Source organism: Oncorhynchus mykiss, chromosome 19, assembly GCF_057628025.1.
Source record: "Oncorhynchus mykiss isolate SJ-2025 chromosome 19, ASM5762802v1, whole genome shotgun sequence".
In the NCBI taxonomy this organism is placed as follows: Eukaryota; Metazoa; Chordata; class Actinopteri; order Salmoniformes; family Salmonidae; genus Oncorhynchus; species Oncorhynchus mykiss.
Genome location: NC_143040.1, coordinates 50,050,495 through 50,070,990, shown reverse-complemented (window position 1 = coordinate 50,070,990; position 20,496 = coordinate 50,050,495). Strand labels below are relative to the sequence as shown.

General features: G+C 44.1%; 2 protein-coding genes across 4 annotated transcripts in view; one reads left to right on the top strand and one right to left on the bottom strand.

The window, feature by feature from the left end:
- LOC110497861 (inositol-tetrakisphosphate 1-kinase) overlaps window positions 1-10,478 on the top strand; it is a 39,496-nt gene extending 29,018 nt beyond the window's left edge. For both annotated transcript variants that reach the window (XM_021574296.3, XM_021574295.3), the window contains exons 6-11: window positions 2,914-3,012; window positions 3,543-3,583; window positions 4,154-4,319; window positions 6,283-6,350; window positions 6,474-6,636; window positions 7,213-10,478. In XM_021574296.3, coding sequence (XP_021429971.1) covers window positions 2,914-3,012; window positions 3,543-3,583; window positions 4,154-4,319; window positions 6,283-6,350; window positions 6,474-6,636; window positions 7,213-7,547 — 872 coding nt within the window. In that variant the 3' untranslated portion in view covers window positions 7,548-10,478. The remainder of the gene's footprint in view (window positions 1-2,913; window positions 3,013-3,542; window positions 3,584-4,153; window positions 4,320-6,282; window positions 6,351-6,473; window positions 6,637-7,212) is intronic.
- Window positions 10,479-10,893: 415 nt separating this feature from the next.
- Window positions 10,894-20,471, bottom strand: LOC110497860 (serine/threonine-protein kinase PLK4). 2 transcript variants are annotated; one of them, XM_021574294.3, is made up of 14 exons: window positions 20,241-20,471; window positions 19,409-19,504; window positions 18,832-18,927; window positions 18,563-18,677; window positions 15,980-16,958; window positions 15,780-15,871; window positions 15,342-15,652; window positions 15,135-15,239; window positions 14,920-15,022; window positions 14,216-14,365; window positions 13,845-14,073; window positions 11,816-11,909; window positions 11,432-11,682; window positions 10,894-11,286 (listed from the first exon to the last, which is right to left on the bottom strand). In XM_021574294.3, the coding sequence occupies exons 1-14, from the start codon at window positions 20,268-20,270 to the stop codon at window positions 11,187-11,189; spliced, it is 2,751 nt and encodes a 916-aa protein (XP_021429969.2). In that variant the 5' UTR covers window positions 20,271-20,471; the 3' UTR covers window positions 10,894-11,186. The 2 variants fall into 2 exon arrangements, with proteins under 2 accessions (XP_021429969.2, XP_090067418.1); XM_090211292.1 differs by lacking the exon at window positions 20,241-20,471 and adding an exon at window positions 19,681-19,843.
- Window positions 20,472-20,496: the final 25 nt, after the last annotated feature.

Here is a 20,496-nt window from a genome sequence, read left to right as displayed (position 1 = left end):
TTGGTAATTTATTGCTTCCTTTTTGTTGATTATTCTAACAAAAGACAGCTTGTTTTTAAGGTTTTGTTTTGATAAGAACCTACCCTATCCGTATTAGGGGATTGTGATTGGCTACATTACATATAGGTCAAATCGCATGCTGGCAAAATGGGAAGCAGACCCATGGCTTTGACACCTTGGTGATCCCCCTACTTCCTCCAATCACTCCTCCCCTCCTGAGTCAGCTGCTCATGACTGCCTGGGCGATCACTCCCTGACTGGTCTGAAGCGCAAGTTATCTTGTGTAGTGTATGTAAAGATGGTGGATAAATGAAGTTGTTTACTGTTGAAAAAAATATAGTTCATTGACTGTGTATGAACCAGAAAAGTGTGAGATTTGTCTACCTTTTCTGTATTTGATGTATGCTCTCCACATCCACAATGTGATCATTGAGCTGTGTGTCTGTGCAGTCTATCTGCGACCACAGCTCAGCAGCATTCAGTGGTATAGCCACTAGCCAGTGTAATACAGTCCTGTGGGCTTCTCCTGACCTCAGCACAACTCACCGGAAGCACCGACATCACATTGCCCACACAACACAAACACTGTAGTGTTTCTATTGTGTTTTTGGCATCAGCAGCAATATGCCAGCGCTTGGTTTGGCCCGGACACTGATTTTCTGTGTCAAACCAGCTGCCTTATCTCCGATAGCCAGGAAATTACTGCAGAGCCCCAGAACTTTAATATAGCAGAGCTCCAGAACTTTAATATAGCAGAGCTCCAGAACTTTAATATAGCAGAGCTCCAGAACTTTAATATAGCAGAGCTCCAGAACTTTAATATAGCAGAGCCCCAGAACTTTAATATAGCAGAGCTCCAGAACTTTAATATAGCAGAGCTCCAGAACTTTAATATAGCAGAGCTCCAGAACTTTAATATAGCAGAGCTCCAGAACTTTAATATAGCAGAGCTCCAGAACTTTAATATAGCAGAGCTCCAGAACTTTAATATAGCAGAGCTCCAGAACTTTAATATAGCAGAGCTCCAGAACTTTAATATAGCAGAGCTCCAGAACTTTAATATAGCAGAGCCCCAGAACTTTAATATAGCAGAGCCCCAGAACTTTAATATAGCAGAGCCCCAGAACTTTAATATAGCAGAGCCCCAGAACTTTAATATAGCAGAGCCCCAGAACTTTAATATAGCAGAGCTCCAGAACTTTAATATAGCAGAGCTCCAGAACTTTAATATAGCAGAGCTCCAGAACTTTAATATAGCAGAGCTCCAGAACTTTAATATAGCAGAGCTCCAGAACTTTAATATAGCAGAGCTCCAGAACTGCGACCATTTAGTTGCATTTTGCGACCCTTTGACTTGGCTGTGCAAGTTAAAACTATGATTTTGGTCAAACAGTACACCTAAAATAAAGTGCTTTAATTTCTGCTATGAAAGAGCCTACCCTGCCCATGCAGTGCCCGTTTTGCCGTGGTCTTCCGGTCGGCTTCTGTGGCTCACTCCCACTCCCTCTCCCTCCAGCTGTGGACTCTATTATGAGGGTGAGAGAAATGCATTATTTAAAAATAAGTTGTGGTAAAACACTAACACAGTTTTGAAAACAGGTATGCTGTTTTCTAGCTGAAGAGAGGAGGGTTTCGGCTTTATTAGGGGTGTTATTATAATCATATGAACACCTTTTTTTAAATAACGGATGTTTCCGGTATGTCTTTGAGATGTGGCGCACGCAAGCTGCACATTGGCTATTTGCAAAATCAGAAAATTCTGGAGCCCTATTTTGACAGAAATATAGCAACAAAAGCCTAATTGTCAACCCAAAATTCATGTCAATCACTGGTTTATGTTGCACATAAAAATACTTCAATCATACATTCCTGCTGGGATGTGTTTGACGATTTGATTTATTTATTTAATCATACTATAATCACTCCGTAGTATTTTTTTCAATAAAGCACCATGGATGATTTTTTTTTTTTTTAAATGACTAATTTGTTCTATTGCGTTACGCCAGGAGAACTTTTTTAGGTGCTTCTAAATAATGTACTGGTGCCACCAGGGGAAAACGTTAGTCTGGATCGCTGTATCGGCTTACACAAGGGCAGATTTACTGTGTTCTACCTGCAGGATGTTTGTCCGTCATTTCCTGGGATGGCAGAACCTCTTACTTCAAGTCTTATGAGAGGAGATGGAGAAACAGCCACCGCTGCAGGCCACTATGTAAACAATGAGAATGAAGCTCTGATTCAATTCTCCAAAGTGCTACACAGTCTGGGTGACAAGCACTCCCATCCTGAGTATGTGTACTGTGCATGTACTGTATGTACCCCTATCTGGTTTTGGAAGAGCTGTGGACTTGTCTGGTGTATGTTGTCTGTCGGTCTAGTAGTCATTGTTGTTTTCTGTCTGGTCCTGATCTATGTGTTGTCTGGTGCTGTGGCGTCTCTGGGCGGAGCAGGCCAGACAGAGTTGGCAGCTTTCTTGTTTATTTATTTGAACAGGAGCCTGTTCTCCTCTCTACCTCCTCTGCTCAGGTGGCAGCTGTGTGTTTTGGGGTTCCCTAATCCAGCTGTATAAAGGAAAGCAATGACACACAGGTGGTGTGTTTGTGTATCTAAAATTAGATGGCCTTCTGCCTCTGTTATCAGATGACAAGTAGCTTTCTTGTCTGTGTTTTGGCTGTGTGAGTAGGGTATGTTTGGCGTCAGTCAGTGTGTTTTGAGTTTCTGTGTGCGTGAGAGTCTGTTCTTGGATAGTCAGGCTGAAACGAAGGACTTCTGAATGACATGCTTAGATATTATTTTCCTTCAACAGATTCTCTGATATTAAGATGGGGGTTTCCTTCCTAGTTCCTACTCTCTTACTCATCTCCTTTCCTTCCTCTGTCTCCCCTCCCTCTCTTCATCTCCCTTCCTCACTAGATGAGAGAATCTGCTCTCCCCCGTTCATGGTTCTGAACACAGAGTGTGGTCCAGATACACTGGAGAAGATTGAGAAGCATGGACTCACTTTCCCATTTAGTAAGTCCCTCCCTTTCCAGTTTGATAGAGGAAGAGGAATTGTCACTTGACCCAGATGATTACACAGGGTCCTTCCTCCTAGCTTTGTAGGGGTTGACATTAGGAAACAATTTGTAGTGAGGGGGAAACTGCCAAACACTCTAAAAAAAACAACAACCTGGTTTTAGTATCCACACATTAGCTACACCGCAATTAGTTTATTATTTAGGAGAGTGGTGTGGTTTAATCCTGATGTTACTTTTCAGTGTTGAACTATAAATATCTTGGTTTAACTTCTGGAAGTAAATTTTTAGCTTAATTATTTTCAAACCCTCTATTTTTAAGCCACCTTGTATGTCCAATTTACCTAGCTTTCTTGTCTGCAGACAGCCATTTATGGAGCGGGGCTTTTGAAAGTTGTGGTCAGTGTAAAAATAACCCTCTGTCATCTTGTGACGGTCATGTTTTTTCTCAACGGATGCCATTGGGGAAGTGTGGTTTCCTCACAAACATTTTCAACCTGTTCTTCTTCCTCTCCCTCCATCTCTCAGTTTGCAAAACACGAGTAGCCCATGGAACCAACTCCCACGAGGTAAGAGCCACCAGGGTCATGGTGGGGAAGGGGGATACCTAGTCAGTTGCACAACTGAATGTATTCAACTGAAATGTGTCTTCCGCTTTTAACCCAACCCCTCTGAATCAGAGAGGTGCGGGGGGGCTGCCTTAATCCACCTCCACGTCATCATCGCCTGGGGAACAGTTGTTGGTTAACTGTGTTGCTCAAGGGCAGATATTTCTTTACACCTTGCCGGCTCAGGGATTCAAACCAGACCTTTCGGTTACTAGCCCCAACGCTCTTAACCGCTAGGCAACCTGCGCTTAGGGTCACAGATTAATCAGACCCTCGATCGTTAGCTAAATCCCTGTAATCCATTAGTGTCTCTAACTAGATAATCATTTAACACATCAAACACTCTACAGTTCTGTCAGCCCAATCAATAGCCGCTTCTCCGTCCGCCCTTATGGTCAACATTCATACATGTTTCTGTCATTGAACCAGTCAAGTCAGTGGAAACGGGTTAGATGGATGTTATGGTATATGGACAAGTTTATGAATGAAATGAGATGAACTGTATTGATGACCTCTTCTCCCTCTCCACAGATGGCCATCATCTTCAGTGAGGAGGACCTGAAGGATGTGAAGCCTCCGTGTGTGATCCAGAGCTTCATCAACCACAATGCGGTGCTCTACAAGGTGTTTGTGGTGGGGGAGTCCTACACACTGGTGGAGAGACCATCCCTCAAGAACTTCCCCGCTGGACCAGCAGGTGAGGAGGACCCAGGAGACTGTCTATTTATGGGCACACAGCGTGCCATTTCTGAGGAAAGCCTACAGCACTGCTGTCCTCCTAACAGGCCCAATAAAATACCTCATAAAGGCTTTTAAACATCTTCAAGACTGGACTCCCACTCTCTTTAAAAAAAAGGGAGTGCAGTGGACTTGGTTGTTTATAAATGTTGGTCAACTTGTTTTTTCTTTAATTGATTTCATTCTCTAGAGGAAGAGCATGGTGTACTGTCATATCTTATTCCTGTATGGCAACCAGTTGTTTTCGATACCAAACGTCATGAGGCAATCAGAGCATTGATTAGGCTGAAGTAATCTGAATGTGGCCCTTTTCCTTGACAGAATAAGCTGCACCATTTGCATCCACTACAGTAAAAGCCCTCATGCAAACCAGTCTGGGCTTCAGTGGAATCGTCTGCTTTTACCTTCTGAAAAAGACTAGGGTCATCTCTGTGTGCTGCAGCACAGTGAAACATGCAGTAAAGTGACCTTCTGAAAGAGACTAGGGTCATCTCTGTGTGCTGCAGCACAGTGAAACATGCAGTAAAGTGCCCCGACCTGCCACACACGCACCACACCTATGCTACTGTATACAGAGTGCCGGCCAGGGCGTTGGCCAGGGCGTTGGCCGGATTTAAAACAAACCCGCACTATATATAGAGCAGACAAAATGGATTATAAACAAAGGGAGGTAGAGAAGGGAGGACTGTGTTAGGTAAGGAAGGAGAGAGGGGTTGGGTGTTTAAGCACCTCAGTGTTGTGAAAGAGGGCCTGGTGTCAGGCAAAGATAAGGTCCCATCCCACCGCCCACGCTCCCAGCAGAGGTGATATGTGCCTAGGGGTCTTTCCTTCAGCTTTCCTGGGAATGATTTGTGTAGCTAACGCTTCCAGTATTACCACACCCTGGTAGTCCAAGTCCTGCTTTACTTCAATCCTTCCTCACCCTCTCCTTCTTTATAAAGCCATCGCTTGGTGTTAGATTGATTTCCAGCCCTACCCAATGTAAAGGGAGTAATCCATTTGTCTTGTTAGAACCTCGCTACAAGGCACACATTTGTAATCATTGTCTGTTTTTGCTTGAGGGAAATCCCAAATTACCAAATTACCAGCCATATCCCTATTACCAGCTACATGACTGGTAATGGGGATATACATTGTGTACAAAACATTGTTGAAACACACAGGAAACTGTTGAGCGTGAAAAACCCAGAAGCATTGCAGTTTGAAGTGGATTTAAAAAGTGACCTCTAAGGGTTCATAGCTGTCACCTGGTCAGTCTGTCATGGAACGAGTCCGTAACGTTTAGTACACTCAGTTTATTAAGGCCATTGAAATGGAGTGATGTATGACCATTACAAGTAGGAGTTGTGTGCGTAAGATATGTATTTTTTGCCAGACATTGAGTTTATTTTCATGTGTTAAATTATCCAAATTCTTCATTAGGCTTTACTTTGGCTTTAGTGTTTGTTTTTATAATGATTAGAGATGGTTAAGATAATTGAGCAGCACATGTGAGGAATGAATGGATCTTGCATGCTTGTTGGAGGGAATAGAGCACCCCTCTAACACTCAAACAAAAATATTATTCATGGGATTTCTGGTAATGTAATCTTGAGGACACATGCACGCGAGGCCAACGGCAGCTAATATACGCAAGCCTAGAATTTATTTGATGTTAACATCACTGTCCATTTTTTTTATTGCGCGGTACCTTCCCATTAGTGCACTTGAACTTGAATGTGATACTGGTACCACTTCATTCATTGTTTATGGCTGCCCCTGTGCCTTTGTTTCCATCAACCAGTGGACTTTGCTGGACATTTGTCGCTCAAATTAGTTTTTGCTACCTCCTAGTGCCTGAGATGAGAACTGTACACCCATAACAAATAGTTCAGTAGAGGTAATGTGTCATCTGACTAAAGTACATGTTTTCTCCATTACAGACAGAAAAGCAATTTTCTTCAACAGTCATAATGTATCAAAGCCAGAGTCCTCTTCAGACCTGACTTCTGTAAGTACAAAACATTAACATACTTAAAATCACTAAAATCATATCACCTAAATCTGTTTAAAACCAGTGTTATTAAATGCCCCTAGTTCAGTAGACTCAGACTTAGTTTCCTTCCTGCCACAGAGGGACAACGTGGAGGGGGTGTCCCAGCCACCCAGTGATGATGTCATCAGAGAGCTGTCCAGGTCCTTGCGACAGGCGCTGGGCGTGTCCTTGTTTGGCATCGACGTCATCATCAACAACCTCACGGGCCAACACGCCGTCATCGACATCAATGCATTCCCTGGTGAGTGGTTTGTTCCTCTGCCGTAGGGAGTAGGAGTAGATGTGTGTTTCTGTTGAAGTCTACGATGGATGGGCATTCATACTCAGTTTTACCATCTCTACCAGTATGTCATCTCAAGTCTTTGACAGATTGCTTTAAGGCATTGATAGCCTGCGTGACATGGTCTTGCTTGGAGACGGAGGCTAGGTGTCTCGGAGAGAGTAAGCTCAACAATGATGTCATCAGCAGTCTTAAATGAGCATTGAGCACGCTCAGAGGCGAGTCTAACATGCCTCTCTTGACTAGGGCTGTCGCTATGGTAACACTGTTCTCGGGTTGCACTCTGTTGCCACCTTTGACGGTTGGAGTGTGAGGAGAATGGTACTGAGCTAATCCCTACTTTCACAAACATTCACCCTTTGTGCCTCAAGGACAGAAGCTAGGCAGTCAAAATACAAGCAAGAAGTCCTAAAATAACTACAAGACAATTTTATTAATTTACCTCTACGGTACTGTTACCATCAGCTGCCCTCTGAATTGGAGGTGGGATATAAGCATCGGTAAGCCATGTCTCAAGGCTCACCCTCTTCTCTCCAGGTTACGAGGGTGTACCAGAGTTCTTCAACGACCTCCTGACCCACATCACCAGTGTGCTTCAGGCTCACTCCCCCGACAGCCCCCCAGCCAGCGGGCAGCCCAAAAGCCTGGCATCCAGCCATACCCCCATCGCTACGGTGCCCACAGCCCCGACCCCGGACTCCCCAGGCTGCTGCAGCATGCTGGGGAAGGACGCCAGCAGCAGCCCCTGGATCGTGGAGGGGGATGGGAACCTGAAGGGCCCCCGCCAGAGACTGGGCTGTAACTCAGCCATGTCCCCCAACTTCCAGCAACACTGTGTGTCCACGATAGCCACCAAGGCTTCCTCCCAATGACTGCCATCCTCTTCCCCCTTAGCCCCCACCCTGTTCTAACCGCGAACAAAAACAGATGATGATAATGGTGACGATAATGAATAATAATCATAATAATTATGATATTAAGTATAATATATCTGTAATCTAAAACCAACTTTTTCTATGTAGATCTTGATGGTGATTGGGTCTTTGATCTTTTCTTTTCTGCCTTTTGGATTTTTTTTGTTTGGTTTAATAAGACTTACAGTAATGTGAACTTTTGGGAACTCCGCTTGCTTAGTTGCTGATTTAGTTTCTCTCTGTGAAATCTCTGTAATCAAGTGGTCCACATGAGGTGGTTGGGGGACTAGCCATGTCTGACCTTTGACTGCAGCAGTAAAGAAAAGGGCAATTAAACATATGCTCCAGGCACACAGGCACGTTCACACATTTCCTGCATTTAAACTCACTAGTGATGTGTGTCTGAATGCCACTCTGTCATGTGTGGTTAGGGTAGAAGGGATGTATGGCTAGAGGATTGTCTGTATTCTAATACTCCTCCACTGGTTTGGACCAGCTGCCTGTGTTAACTGACTTAAAGCGGAAGAGCCCACTCTGTTGCAAGAAAGTCATGGGATCTTGGTGGACATTAGATTAGGGCGATATCTATCGTCTTTTAAGGTATACCGGTATGGATCCTCATACCAGTATGGATTTTTACAAAACCGTCTAACACGTCAAACTCATGCTACGGAGGACCGAGTGTCTGCAGGTTTTTGCTCTTCCCTTTTACTTGATTGAAAAATTAAGGTCACTAATTAGTAGTGGGGTGGCAGGTAGCCTAGTGGTTAGAGCGTTGGATCAGTAACCGAAAGGTTGCTGGATTGAATCCCAGAGATGACAAGGTAAAAAATCTGTCATTCTGCGCCTGAGCAGAGCTGTTAATTCACTGTTCCCCAGACGCCAAAGACGTGGATGTTGATTAAGGCAGCCCCCCACCCCCCCCGCACCTTTCTGATTCAGAGGAGTTGGGTTAAATGCGGAAGACACATTTCAGTTGAAGACATTCAGTTGTACAACTGACTAGGTATCCCCCTTTCCCCTTGTGAGGAACTCCCCTCACCTGGTTTTCTAGGTCTTAATTGAAAGGAAAAACCAAAAACCGGCAGACATTTGGCCCTCTGTGGAATGAGTTTGACACCGAAGGTCTATAACGAGCTGTTGATACAGTGCTATATAAATGAAAAGCTGGGACTACTTCACTATCAGTGTTGCCCTAGTTTGGTTGTGTATATAACAATCAGCATGGAGAAATGTTTTTGTTGGTTGCAATCCTAGGGTCATGCACTACTCATAAAACATATTCAGAACTTTCATTATTCAGACTAAAATTCAACTAAAATTATGCCAAATACCGCCATAGCATCAAAATGGGGAAAGATATTGTGATAATATATATTGGCCAAGTTGCCCAGCCCTACATTAGATACAATTTCAATTGAACGCTGTTTACTTTCTTGTGTGCCATCTTATTGGCAAGGCTCTTGTCATGTCAATTTCATAGTCTTCACAACTACAGAAAACACAAAATCTTTTCTATCAAGATGTATGTAGCACGAAAGTCTGAAAATGCCTGAATAATCCTTTTGATCACACCTGATTATAAACATTTGTCAGCAGTAAAAGGGAAAAAAATAAATCTCTTCATGTGACCAAGTTAAATATGGAATGTTTATAAAGGCCTTTGAGTGTTTATGTCAGATGTGGTTGAGGTTTATACAGGTGTTTTATGCAAGTACTAAGAAGTCCATGTCCCTGCTTCTCAACTTGATTTGCGTTCCTCCAGCTGAAAGATGAGGATCACATTCCGTTTGTATATGTGGGTGTTTTCGAGAAGAATTCCAATGCTTTAGTGAAAATAACCTGACTGTCACACAGTACTGTTTTATGGACTTGAAATGACTGGACACAGGAAACTCTCCCTCCATTACGACTCAATGGAACGGTATGTTCAATTGGTATTGAACACACTAAATCGGCAAGTTTATTTTTGTGACCATTAAATTAATTGTTCTTGATTACAAATGCTAAGGATATTTTTGTTTGTTTTTACTTTCAGCCTTATTGACAGCAGACTCCTGCACCTATTAAACAGTGAAACACCCTGTAGTCCACCTGCTGCGCTCTCTTGTATAGCTGGTATCGACAGACGCCAAACTCCCTGAATGAATCCTATTGTCCAGCTGCTGTCCTTTTGAGGTGGCACAAAATAAGAGAGAACATCTAATTTGCTCCTAATGTTCACTGTGAGAGAACCATGTAGTTTTTACTTCTATTTGACTGAAATGTAAATGTTAACATCTTTGTCATGATTTCCTAAGAACAATTTATTTAGCGATTTTATGGGGGGAAATTATTTTTTTATTAAATGGAGTGAGCAAGTTGAACAAACGAGTAGTGAAATAGTTAGTTTCATTTGCCAACCAACTTCAGAACTTCGAGACCAAGCAGCTTAGTTGCCACTGTCGTCACCCTTAGTAAGCATCCAGTTGAAGTGCAAGGAAAAGAGTACAGGGCTGCCAACTCAATGTAAAAACAATAGGGCATTTACTTGAGCACAGGCTCTTAGTCCTTCAGCATGTACGTAGAATAAGTAGGCTAGCAAATTGAATATACACAGAGGTTACTTAGCCCCAATGGCCTAGTGACAATGACTGACAATCTAAACCGTTTAGCCATTCCACCTGCAGCCCTCCGGGACTAGCATTGAGTAGCAATGCTCCTAAAGCCTTTCCTAGTGAAGACACAGATCCTCAACCCTGTAAACAGTGACAAAGGAGAGGATGTCTTAACCAAGCCATGCCCAGTATGTTGTGAAAACACTGACATTTCTGTACACAACTATACTGTGTCTCACATTGTTTTTCATTGTGCTTCTAAATGGGAAATAAATATTACCCCTACTTACAACCTTTATCATTTTTTCACCCTGACAATGTCATTGCTTTGAGCTTCCATCTGAAAATGTTATGTATCAGTTCTTTAAAGAAACTAATTCTAAACAATTACTTTATTAAATGGCTAAACCAAAAGGGGAAAAAATAATCCCCCCTTTAAACCAATATCGTTGAGAAATTGCCATTACTATTCTAGTACTTCAGCCCAGATAATGAGAAACAGTAAGTTATTAAATTAATTCCCACAATGTTGTATTGGGTATCTTACACTTGATAGGCCTCATGTTCATGTCCTGCATATCAATACCATACACCAGTAAGGTATGCTAACATAACAGCTCATCCTTTAATATTTTAGTTTGTTGTAAACATTTACCCAGTCATGCTGTTGCAAGTGACAAAGAACAAAAGACCCCTGAACACCAAAGTGCGACTGAACTCTACCCAGCCTGCAGATGTTTATTGCTTCAGCTTTTATGCATCTGACATTTCATGGAGATTATGGTTTGACAACGTAGAAAATTACAATTACAAGATTATACTGTACAACATGGGCACTTTATAAAATATATATTTTCATAATTTTGTCATCTGTACATAAAAACACTATTTACAAGCACACTTGAGAGGTATGTATGTCATGGTATAAAGCCTATAAAAGTGTCTCCGCCCTGCAACAGCATTTTACTGGGACGTTGCAATGCTGCTGAGGTTGTTTGATTCAGCGGCGTGCTGCTGGACTGGCTAACAGGCCCAGGATGGTGGAGAGACAGTGCAGCTTCTCCTTCACAAGCTCTGGCAACTTCTCATTCTCTTTGTACCTGGAGCAACAAGCAGGAACATGTCAGCAAAAAGGGGTTGACAACTACCATTTCATATCAAAATGACAAAAGATGGACATTGACATAGCACTGTATGAAAGGGTGGTGAAGCCATGGGTCAGTGTGCTGTGTAAGTGTTCAGTACCTGGTGGTCCGTCCCTCTGGGGATGTGTAGGCAATACAAGAGACCCCTGCCTGCACCACCAGCTGGGAGCCATCGTTGAACTGCACCCACACCTCTCCACTGGTCAGCTGTGAGGCCCAACCAATGTTTGGCACAAAGACAGACTTAAGCACTTTCCCTGTGTTGGTTGTGTGGTCTTGTTTGACCGACAGCGGAGAGCAGTTTTTGTTCACGCTAGCCGAGGTGAAGTCAGACCCATCATATGAGATCATCTGAAGATTAGAGAAGAGAAAAAGATTCAACAAAATAAAAACACCAGAAATATCTTACACTTCCTAAATAAAAATGGATGGAATAAATAGCTTAGTTGATAGAATGTGAAATGTTGCTTCAGGAGAAACTCACAGAGGGAGTAATGTGTAGGTGCTTGGGCGGTGATGCCACATCTACAGGGGCAACACCGCCCAAGGGGCAAGGGGAGTCTGGGTTGGCAGGTCTTCTGGGAGGGATAAACAGAGGCGCAAGATTAGTGACAAGGACTGGGACTACCTGACACCCTAGACCCACTCCATTTTGCTTACTGCCCCAATAGGTCCACAGACGATGCAATCGCAACCACACTGCCCTAACCCATCTGGACAAAAGGAATACCTATGTGAGAATGCTGTTCATCGACTACAGCTCAGCATTCAACACCATTGCACCCTCCAAACTCGTCATCAAGCTCGAGACCCTGGGCCTCGACCCCACCCTGTGCAACTGGGTCCTGGACTTTCTGACGGGATGCCCCCAGGTGGTGAGGGTAGGTAACATCTCCACCCCGCTGATCCTCAACACTGAGGCCCCACAAGGGTGCGTTCTGAGCCCTCTCCTGTACTCCCTGTTCACCCACGACTGCGTGGCCATGCACGACTCCAACTCGATCATCAAGTTTGCGGTGAGGGCCCTCGGAGTGTGGTGTCAGGAAAATAACCTCACACTCAACGTCAACAAAAACAAAGGAGATGATCGTGGACTTCAGGAAACAGCAGAGGGAGCACCCCCCTATCCACATCGACGGGACAGTAGTGGAGAAGGTGGAAAGTTTTAAGTTCCTCGGCGTACACATCACGGATAAACTGAATTGGTCCACCCACACAGACAGCATCGTGAAGAAGGTGCAGCAGCGCCTCTTCAACCTCAGGAGGCTGAAGAAATTTGGCTTGTCATCAAAAGCACTCAAACTTTTACAGATGCACAATCGAGAGCATCCTGTCGGGCTGTATCACCGCCTGGTACGGCAACTGCTCCGCCCACAACTGTAAGGCTCTCCAGAGGGTAGTGAGGTCTGCACAACGCATCACCGGGGGCAAACTACCTGCCCTCCAGGACACCTACACCACCCGATGTCACAGGAATGCCATAAAGATCATCAAGGACAACAACCACCCGAGCCACTGCCTGTTCACCCCGCTATCATCCAGAAGGCGAGGTCAGTACAGGTGCATCAAAGCAGGGACCGGGAGACTGAAAAGCAGCTTCTATCTCAAGGCCATCAGACTGTTAAACAGCCACCACTAACATTGAGTGGCTGCTGCCAACATACTGACTCAACACCAGCCACTTTAATTATGTAAAAATGTATGTAAAAATGTATCACTAGCCACTTTAAACAATGCCACTTAATGTTTACATACCCTACATTGCTCATCTCATACTGTACTCGATACCATCTACTGCATCATGCCTATGCCGTTCTGTACCATCACTCATTCATATATTTTTATGTACATATTCTTCATCCCTTTACACTTGTGTGTATAAGGTAGTTGTGAAATTGTTAGGTTAGATTACTCATTGGTTATTACTGCATTGTCGGAACTAGAAGCACAAGCATTTCGCTACACTCGCATTAACATCTGCTAACCATGTGTATGTGAAAAATAAAATTGGATTTGATTTGACTGACAGGTGACTGGATATCTCAACAAACTGACTGATTAGGAGGCAAAGTATGACTGACTGATTAGAACTGAAATAGTGTCTGCATTCTGCAACATGGTGCTTTCTTTAAAGGGAAATGTCAAAATAATGTAGCTTCATATTCATCACTTCCAGCACCACCACAACATATGTATGTGAAAATGGCACGTTTCTGTTTTGTAGTAAAAAAGAGAGGAAGATAAGTGTTTCCAATGACATCAATGAGCTTCATGTGATTTTAACCAATTATGAGAAGGCATTTTCTACCAATTGTCTAATTGGTTGATGATGTCATTGGAAACACTTATCTTCCTCTCTTTTTTACTACAAAACATAGAAATGCACCATTTTCACATATGTTGATGTTGGGGTGGTGCTGGAGATCAATATGAAGTTGAACATTTTAGAAATTAAGTGCTTCCAAACGTGACAATGTCCTGCATTAACAGACAGTCATGGCTCTCTTGCTCACCGGCCGAGGGTGATGGGGAAGAAGGGAGTGCTCTTGGCACAGCGCTGCTCCTCTGCAGTAATTGCCGTCTCTAGAGACAGACACATGCTGTGGCCCTCGTCAGACAGCTTCACGTACAGCCTGCTCTCTGGACTGAGGCCACTCAGACCCACCTCTCCCTTCACCGTGTACGACTTCCCACTCTTCTCCACCACACGGACCAGCTCTGACGTCTTGTGGGTTTTTGCTCCTGTCACAGCATAGAGGACCACAGGTCAGGATTATTTAGTTTAACTGTGCAACAACAACTTTTCAATCTCAGAAGGAAAATACACCTTATCCTTCAAGGTCATTATGTTTCATATAATTTACGCTTTGTAAATGATCCTCACCATCGTAGAAGCACATCTCAAGGTCTGCATTAGGGGAGTTCTCCATCAGCATACATTTGCCATACTTGGTATAGAGGGTAACTTTGGGAGTCTTGGATTTTACCAGCTGCACAAACTTGGAGGCATACTGGTATTTCTTCCAGTACTTCTCTATTGAAGACAGAGGACAAAGGTTAGTTGAAATCAGATTTCTAACATATTTATCGAATTGTGGTTTTACAACTTTTTTTTTTATTTTACCCCCTTTTTCGATCTTGTCTCATCGCTGCAACTCCCCAACGGGCTCGGGAGAGGCATGCGTCCTCCGAAACATGACCCGCCTAACCGCGCTCCTTAACACCCGCCAGCTTAACCCAGAAGCCAGCCGCACCAATGTGTCGGAGGAAACACAGTTCAACTGGAGACCAGTCAGCCCGCAGGCACCCGGCCCGCCACAAGGAGTCGAGTGCGATGAGCCAAGGAAAGCCCCACTTGCCAAACCCTCCCCCAACCTGGACGACGCTGGGCCAATTGTGCGCTGTCCTATGGGACTCCCGGCCAATACCGGTTGTGGCACAGCCCAGGAATGAACCCAGGTCTGTAGTAATGGATCTAGCACTGCATGCGATGCAGTGCCTTAAACTGGTGTGCCACTCAGGAGACCCCAAATTGTGGTTTTTAAATCATGTCACTGCGAGATGTCACTATCTGGTATTGAGGTGTACCCGGTAGGTCCTCATAGCTGCAGATCAAGATGTCTTCAGGGGGAGCAGGGGGGCGGTCTAGCACAGGAAAACCCTTCCCCTCATTGGGCTGGTAAATAGTGACCTACAGGATCATGGTCAAAGGGTGACATTAGTGTTTTGCCATTATTTCACAGACATACCATGATACATCTTCTCTGAAGGTTATGAAGTGTTGTGTTATTCCTGAAACTCACCATCAAACCATCACAGGATATCCTGAGGACCTCTTTGCCCCTCTCCTGGGGGCCCTGGCCCTTGAGAAGCTCCATACACACCTCTCCTGTATCCAGAATGCTCACCTGGGGAGAAGGAGACGGAACCCACAGCTGTAGGGCAGGCAGGCATTGAAAGCAGATCAGTTGAATAGACAGGGGGATAACTAGGGTGTACGTCTGTCTTACCACAGCGTTTTTAGTCTTCTGTCTGATGGATTTCAGTCTTGAGGCACACAAAGGAGGGAGCACATTTCTCAGGGACTTTTTCTCCTTTTCTACACTTGGTTTGGATAGACTCTGCAACTCTTCCCCATGACCGGGTTGCCCATTCTCCCTGTAGGAGTCAGTGTTTGAGGTGTTGCGGTGGAGGTGAGGACTGGTGCCTCTGCCTGCCGGTTTGTCACTCCGGGTGTTGTGTACACCTAGAGGCTCCCTGCCACTATGGAAACTGCCACTGCTGCTGTGAGAGGTGACATCAGTGGGCCTCGGAAACAGGCCTAGTGAGGCAGGATGAACAAACAATGCGGTCAAGCTTGTGAGAAAATCTTTATTTTAGAGCTTTTAAATCTTTACATTGGGATATAAGATTAAGATACAGCAAAGAAACAAGTAGGTGTACTATACCTTCTTTACTGAACCAATTCTGTACACCTTCTGACTCTTGTAACTGCAGGTTTAGTGGATGTGGTGGTTGTATGGAATATGAACATCCTGAGCTGAGGAAATAAAGGGTACATACATGTATCAGTTAGTCAGACAGACGCAGCCATCTTAATTAAAAAAATACATTCTATTAATTACATCACACTGGGGTCACATCTTACCTGGCTGTCTGTTTGACAGGCACCGATGGGAGCCTTCCATGCTCTGCGAAGGGTTGTGGAGTGTCCTTGTAGCTGGAGGACATGGGAAAGGCCAGTCTCTCCGACCCGGTCAGCATCTCCTCAGAGTGGCATCTCTCCAGCTCTGCCTGCCCCATCCCCTGGGCTGGAGTGACAGAGGAGCTAGACCGGTCTGAGGAGTGAGTCCTCCGTAGGTACCGGGAGTGGGGCCGTCCACTCTCCCAGCCCAGAACTGCCCTGCTCCTCCCTACTCTGTCGGAGTGCTGCTGCCACTGCTCAACCCCCTCAAAGCAGGCGCTGCTTGGCGGCCGGGGCAATGTGGAGATATGTGCCATGCGGTTGGGCAGGGCAGGTCCGATCACATGCCTGGCTGCTCTCTTCTGGAGACGGCTGCTGCCTGAGGTGGATGAGGTGCAGGCTGTCGAGATGGTGGCGATGCCGCTGTCCATGGAGCCTGGTTCACCAAGGCTCAGCTCCTTGGTCCTGGCAAGCAGGCTTTGGGTCATGAAGGGGTGGTCAAGCACGGCAGACAGGCTGGGCCGCTGCGCAGGGTCCTTCCTCAGCAGCTGATGGATAAGGTCCTGGGCCTCCTGGGACACATGGCTGGGCATGTCATACTCCCCCAGAACCACCTTGTTGAGGGTGTGCTTCACTGTGTCTGTGTCAAATGGGGGCCGGCCCATCAGGAAGGCGTAGAACATACAGCCCAGAGACCAGACATCAGACTCCAGGCCATGGGCACTGTGGGTGGCCACCTCTGGGGAGATGTAGTTGGGTGTGCCACACATAGTGAAGTGCTTCTCGCTGGGGAGCTTCAGTTGGGTGGCCAGGCCAAAGTCAGCTATTTTAAGGTTCATATTGCTCGTCAGCAGCAGGTTGGACAAGGTCAGGTCCCGATGCATGATGCCATGTGTATGCAAGTACAGCATACCTTTCACTATTTGATGCATGAAGTGCTGTGCTGTAACGTGAAAAAAAACAAATGAAAACAACTGTTATAAAAGGAAATGAGGACAGGTGTCAAGACATGTTAACGTAGATTTCATAAGCTAAGAGATGTATCACTGACACACTCTAGGGTTGGGCGGTATCCAGATTGTCATACCGTTTCGGTACCATACCGGGGTAGGGCTGGGCAATATATCAAATTCATTTGATTAATTCTAATTTATGTTTTTGAGCAATATTCCAAATGCCTGAATTGTAGAATCAAGTTTTTTGTAAATACATTTCTTTATGACCGTTTATGTCCGCTTTTTGGTCTTGTCTGCTCCATCTGTGCTGTGCACCTTCCCATTTACACCAGAGATCTGTATATAATGACGAGATGCTCATGTTTCCGCCCTAACAATGGGTGTCATTGTCCCAAAGGCGGGAAGGCAGGCGACAAGCTTAGGTTCAAAATAAGCGCATAGAAACGCACAGGGCTTATTTTTGACAGATTTTGGTGAGAGAACCCTACCACTCAAAACAACAAAGATGAGAGATCACTTCTTCCTCTCTGACAAACAGTTTCAACTCGCTATTTGCATTTGAGTCATATGGATACCGAAACTCAGAGACATAATTTTACTGTAATAGAGGAGAAGTTAAACAGGGTATGGTTTGAAAGGTTATGCTAATTTTACAAAATGAAGTAAAAAAAAAATCAACAATTACCTTGGCGCACAAAACAATTTAGGCAACAGCCACTTAGCGTCCTGAGCTGTATAGAATTTATTTTACACATCTTACATGCTGACCACACCGCTCGCATTGCAAAATAAATTTAAACATACATGTTATTCAATTATTGCACCCACACTGCTCGTGCATGCGCCAACGAGCGAAATGCGTTGCCAAGCGTTAAAATAGAAGTCAGTTCTATTTGTGACGCTGAACGCAGTGCAAGTCCTGCCTCTCCCATCTCCTCATTGGTGTATAGAAGGAGATACCCACGTGGGTGATTGAAAGATGAACTGAGTTTGGTCGGTGGTCATGGTAACTAAGAAAGTTAGATGCCAATTGCCATAAAGTCCCAAGAAGAAGCCTGGAAGGAGGAGAGATGACTAGAAACAATTTGGTTATCGTTTTATGTGTGGATTAATTGTCTGAGTAGAGGACCTTGTGCATTTCAGGTAAAATCAAATGTATTTATATAGCCCTTCTTGCATCAGCTGAAGTGCTGTACAGAAAATAAGAACTCAACGTTTATATCCCAGGACAAATTAGCTAGCAACAGTAAGCTAGCTAGTTAAATTGCCAGAAAATGTATGCTTTTTGACCTGTCCCCAAATTAATATAATTAGTTCAGAGTTTGTTTTGATATTTCAACCTGCGTGTCGTGATCGCGTTTGGTGTGGGGGGACAAAATCAATTTGTGCACGATGGCGCGCGGCCGGTTTGATGTTCGGTGTAAGACTTATTTTAGTTATACTTAACGCAAAGTCCCCAACAAAAAAGGTAAATATTTTTTATTATTGTATATTTTTAAACAGAATTGAAAATCATACTTTTCGAAATAACCCAGTATAAACTGTAGATTGCCCAAGCCTAATGCACTCTCAGGTAAACAATGAGACTGACCATCATCCTCTGAGAAGGGCATCTTCCTGTCTTTCAGGTATCGACTCATCTCTCCATTATGGCACATCTCCAACACCAAGTACACATAGTTACTGTCTTCAAAGTAGTTGTACAGCTGCAAAATAGCAAAATTACAAGCCAAAATGTTATATCGGGGTTAACGCAGTTATGTAAATTAGTAAATAAGACCTTATTAAAGTAGCACCAATTTCAGCACAACAATGATCAGATATGCCAAAACTGGCCCAACAAAGTTCAACCATGCTTACCTCTAGTATTGACGGATGCTTCAATCGACACTGAATCTCCACTTCGTTACTCACGCGCTGGACCATACCAGATTTATGCATAGCTTTTTTGTCAATCTGAACAGAGAGGGGAACGATGGAGATAATTATACAGTGAGCATTATAATACACTGCTTTAGTCTTGTGGTAAACAAACGATTGGTCTTCCACAAAGAGAGTGAGAGCTATCCAGGAACAGAACAGACTGTCTACACTTCCAACAGTCCCCAGGTGACCCCTGGGAGGGGGGCTTAGAAAAAATACAAGACTGCTAAACACCACCTGGTAGTGAGATGGTGATGATGAGTGGTTAAGTCTTCACTGTGGAGCCTGTCAACATTTCTAAACCTGTGATTTGTCTGCTTGCACTTGACAAAAAGTGTGCTGATGAGCTCTTACATGTGTTTTTAAACACCTTCCGGTTACTAGTCCAACGCTCTAACCACTAGGCTACCCTGCCGCCCCATGATACAGGAACAGCATGAAACAAGCTTACATCATAAGAGTAATTGGATGTGGACTGTATAGCAACTTTTGTTTTATTATTATACGTTCTTACCATTTTGATCGCCACCTCCAAGCCAGTGTTCACTGACTTTGCCCGGTAAACACATGCAAAGGAGCCCTTACCAAGGAGGGTGAGAACTTTGAAATCCTGAAAAAGAGAATGAAAACAGTTTCACATATCTGCAATATATAAATCCAAAATCAATAAGCTAATATTTATATTGCAACAAATATGACTAGAATATGTCCTATAGCTATGCCTATGTCCTAGAAATGGATTTGGCTGTCAGCTATCTTTGACAGAGGATGATTCTGATGTGATACCTCAATCTTTAGCTCCCCAGCTGTAAATAAGATTCTCTCCTCATCTTCACTGGCTTTGCATTTAGTTGTCAGGTTTTGAAATAAATAATTTAAAACTTTGTCGAACATCTTCTCTCTGATATGTGTCATGTAGCCGACTAGACATACAGTGACTGAGTACTAGACTACAACAACTGTGGCTAATGTTAACGTTACCATTTGGTCGTTATGGCTAGCCAACCGTCAGAAGTAAAACATCAAAACACCTGTCTCTGTCATATAGCCAACCAAAACCTTTAATTATCCCGGCTCTCTTCCCGCTAATGAGCAGGCGTTGTGGTACCCGTCACCTGGCAACAATAAACCGTTGCGGTAAATCGCAGGGGACATGTCTCAGTCAAAATAATCAACAATAACTCGGCTGTAGTAGCCAGTGCTACTAGTTTTAGCCACCAGCTAGCTAAATAAAAGTTACTCGTCTGCGTTGCTGACTACGAATTATGCAAAGTTGGTAACGTTTACAGACAACTGACGTTCGCTTGCTAGCTAATTGTACTGTGTTAGCTAGGTCGACAACTCACCTCGATTTTATCGCCGATTGAAACACTCATCTTGCTTCTTATTTGTCTTCCCAATCGATACAAAATTATTATTCAAAACATGTTCATCCAGGTAAACTCATCAGCGGCCATAAACGACCTTTGATAAAAACAAATGAATGTTGCCCCTCCAAAACTTTCGTATATCTTCCATTTTGAAAATATCCGCCCGTTACCCTCGTGGTCACGTGACTATACACGTCATATAAAAACAAGCAAATGTTGCCTTCTCGAGCTA

Bases quoted from the DNA above. Each gene is read 5' to 3' on its own strand.
- LOC110497860 (XM_090211292.1), bottom strand. From the start codon at position 19,809: ATGACACATATCAGAGAGAAGATGTTCGACAAAGTTTTAAATTATTTA. The intron at 19,505-19,680 runs GTATCACATCAG...TCTCTTTTTCAG, and splicing joins CTGGGGAGCTAAAGATTGAG to GATTTCAAAGTTCTCACCCT. The intron at 15,023-15,134 runs GTGAGTTTCAGG...ATGATCCTGTAG, and splicing joins TATCCTGTGATGGTTTGATG to GTCACTATTTACCAGCCCAA.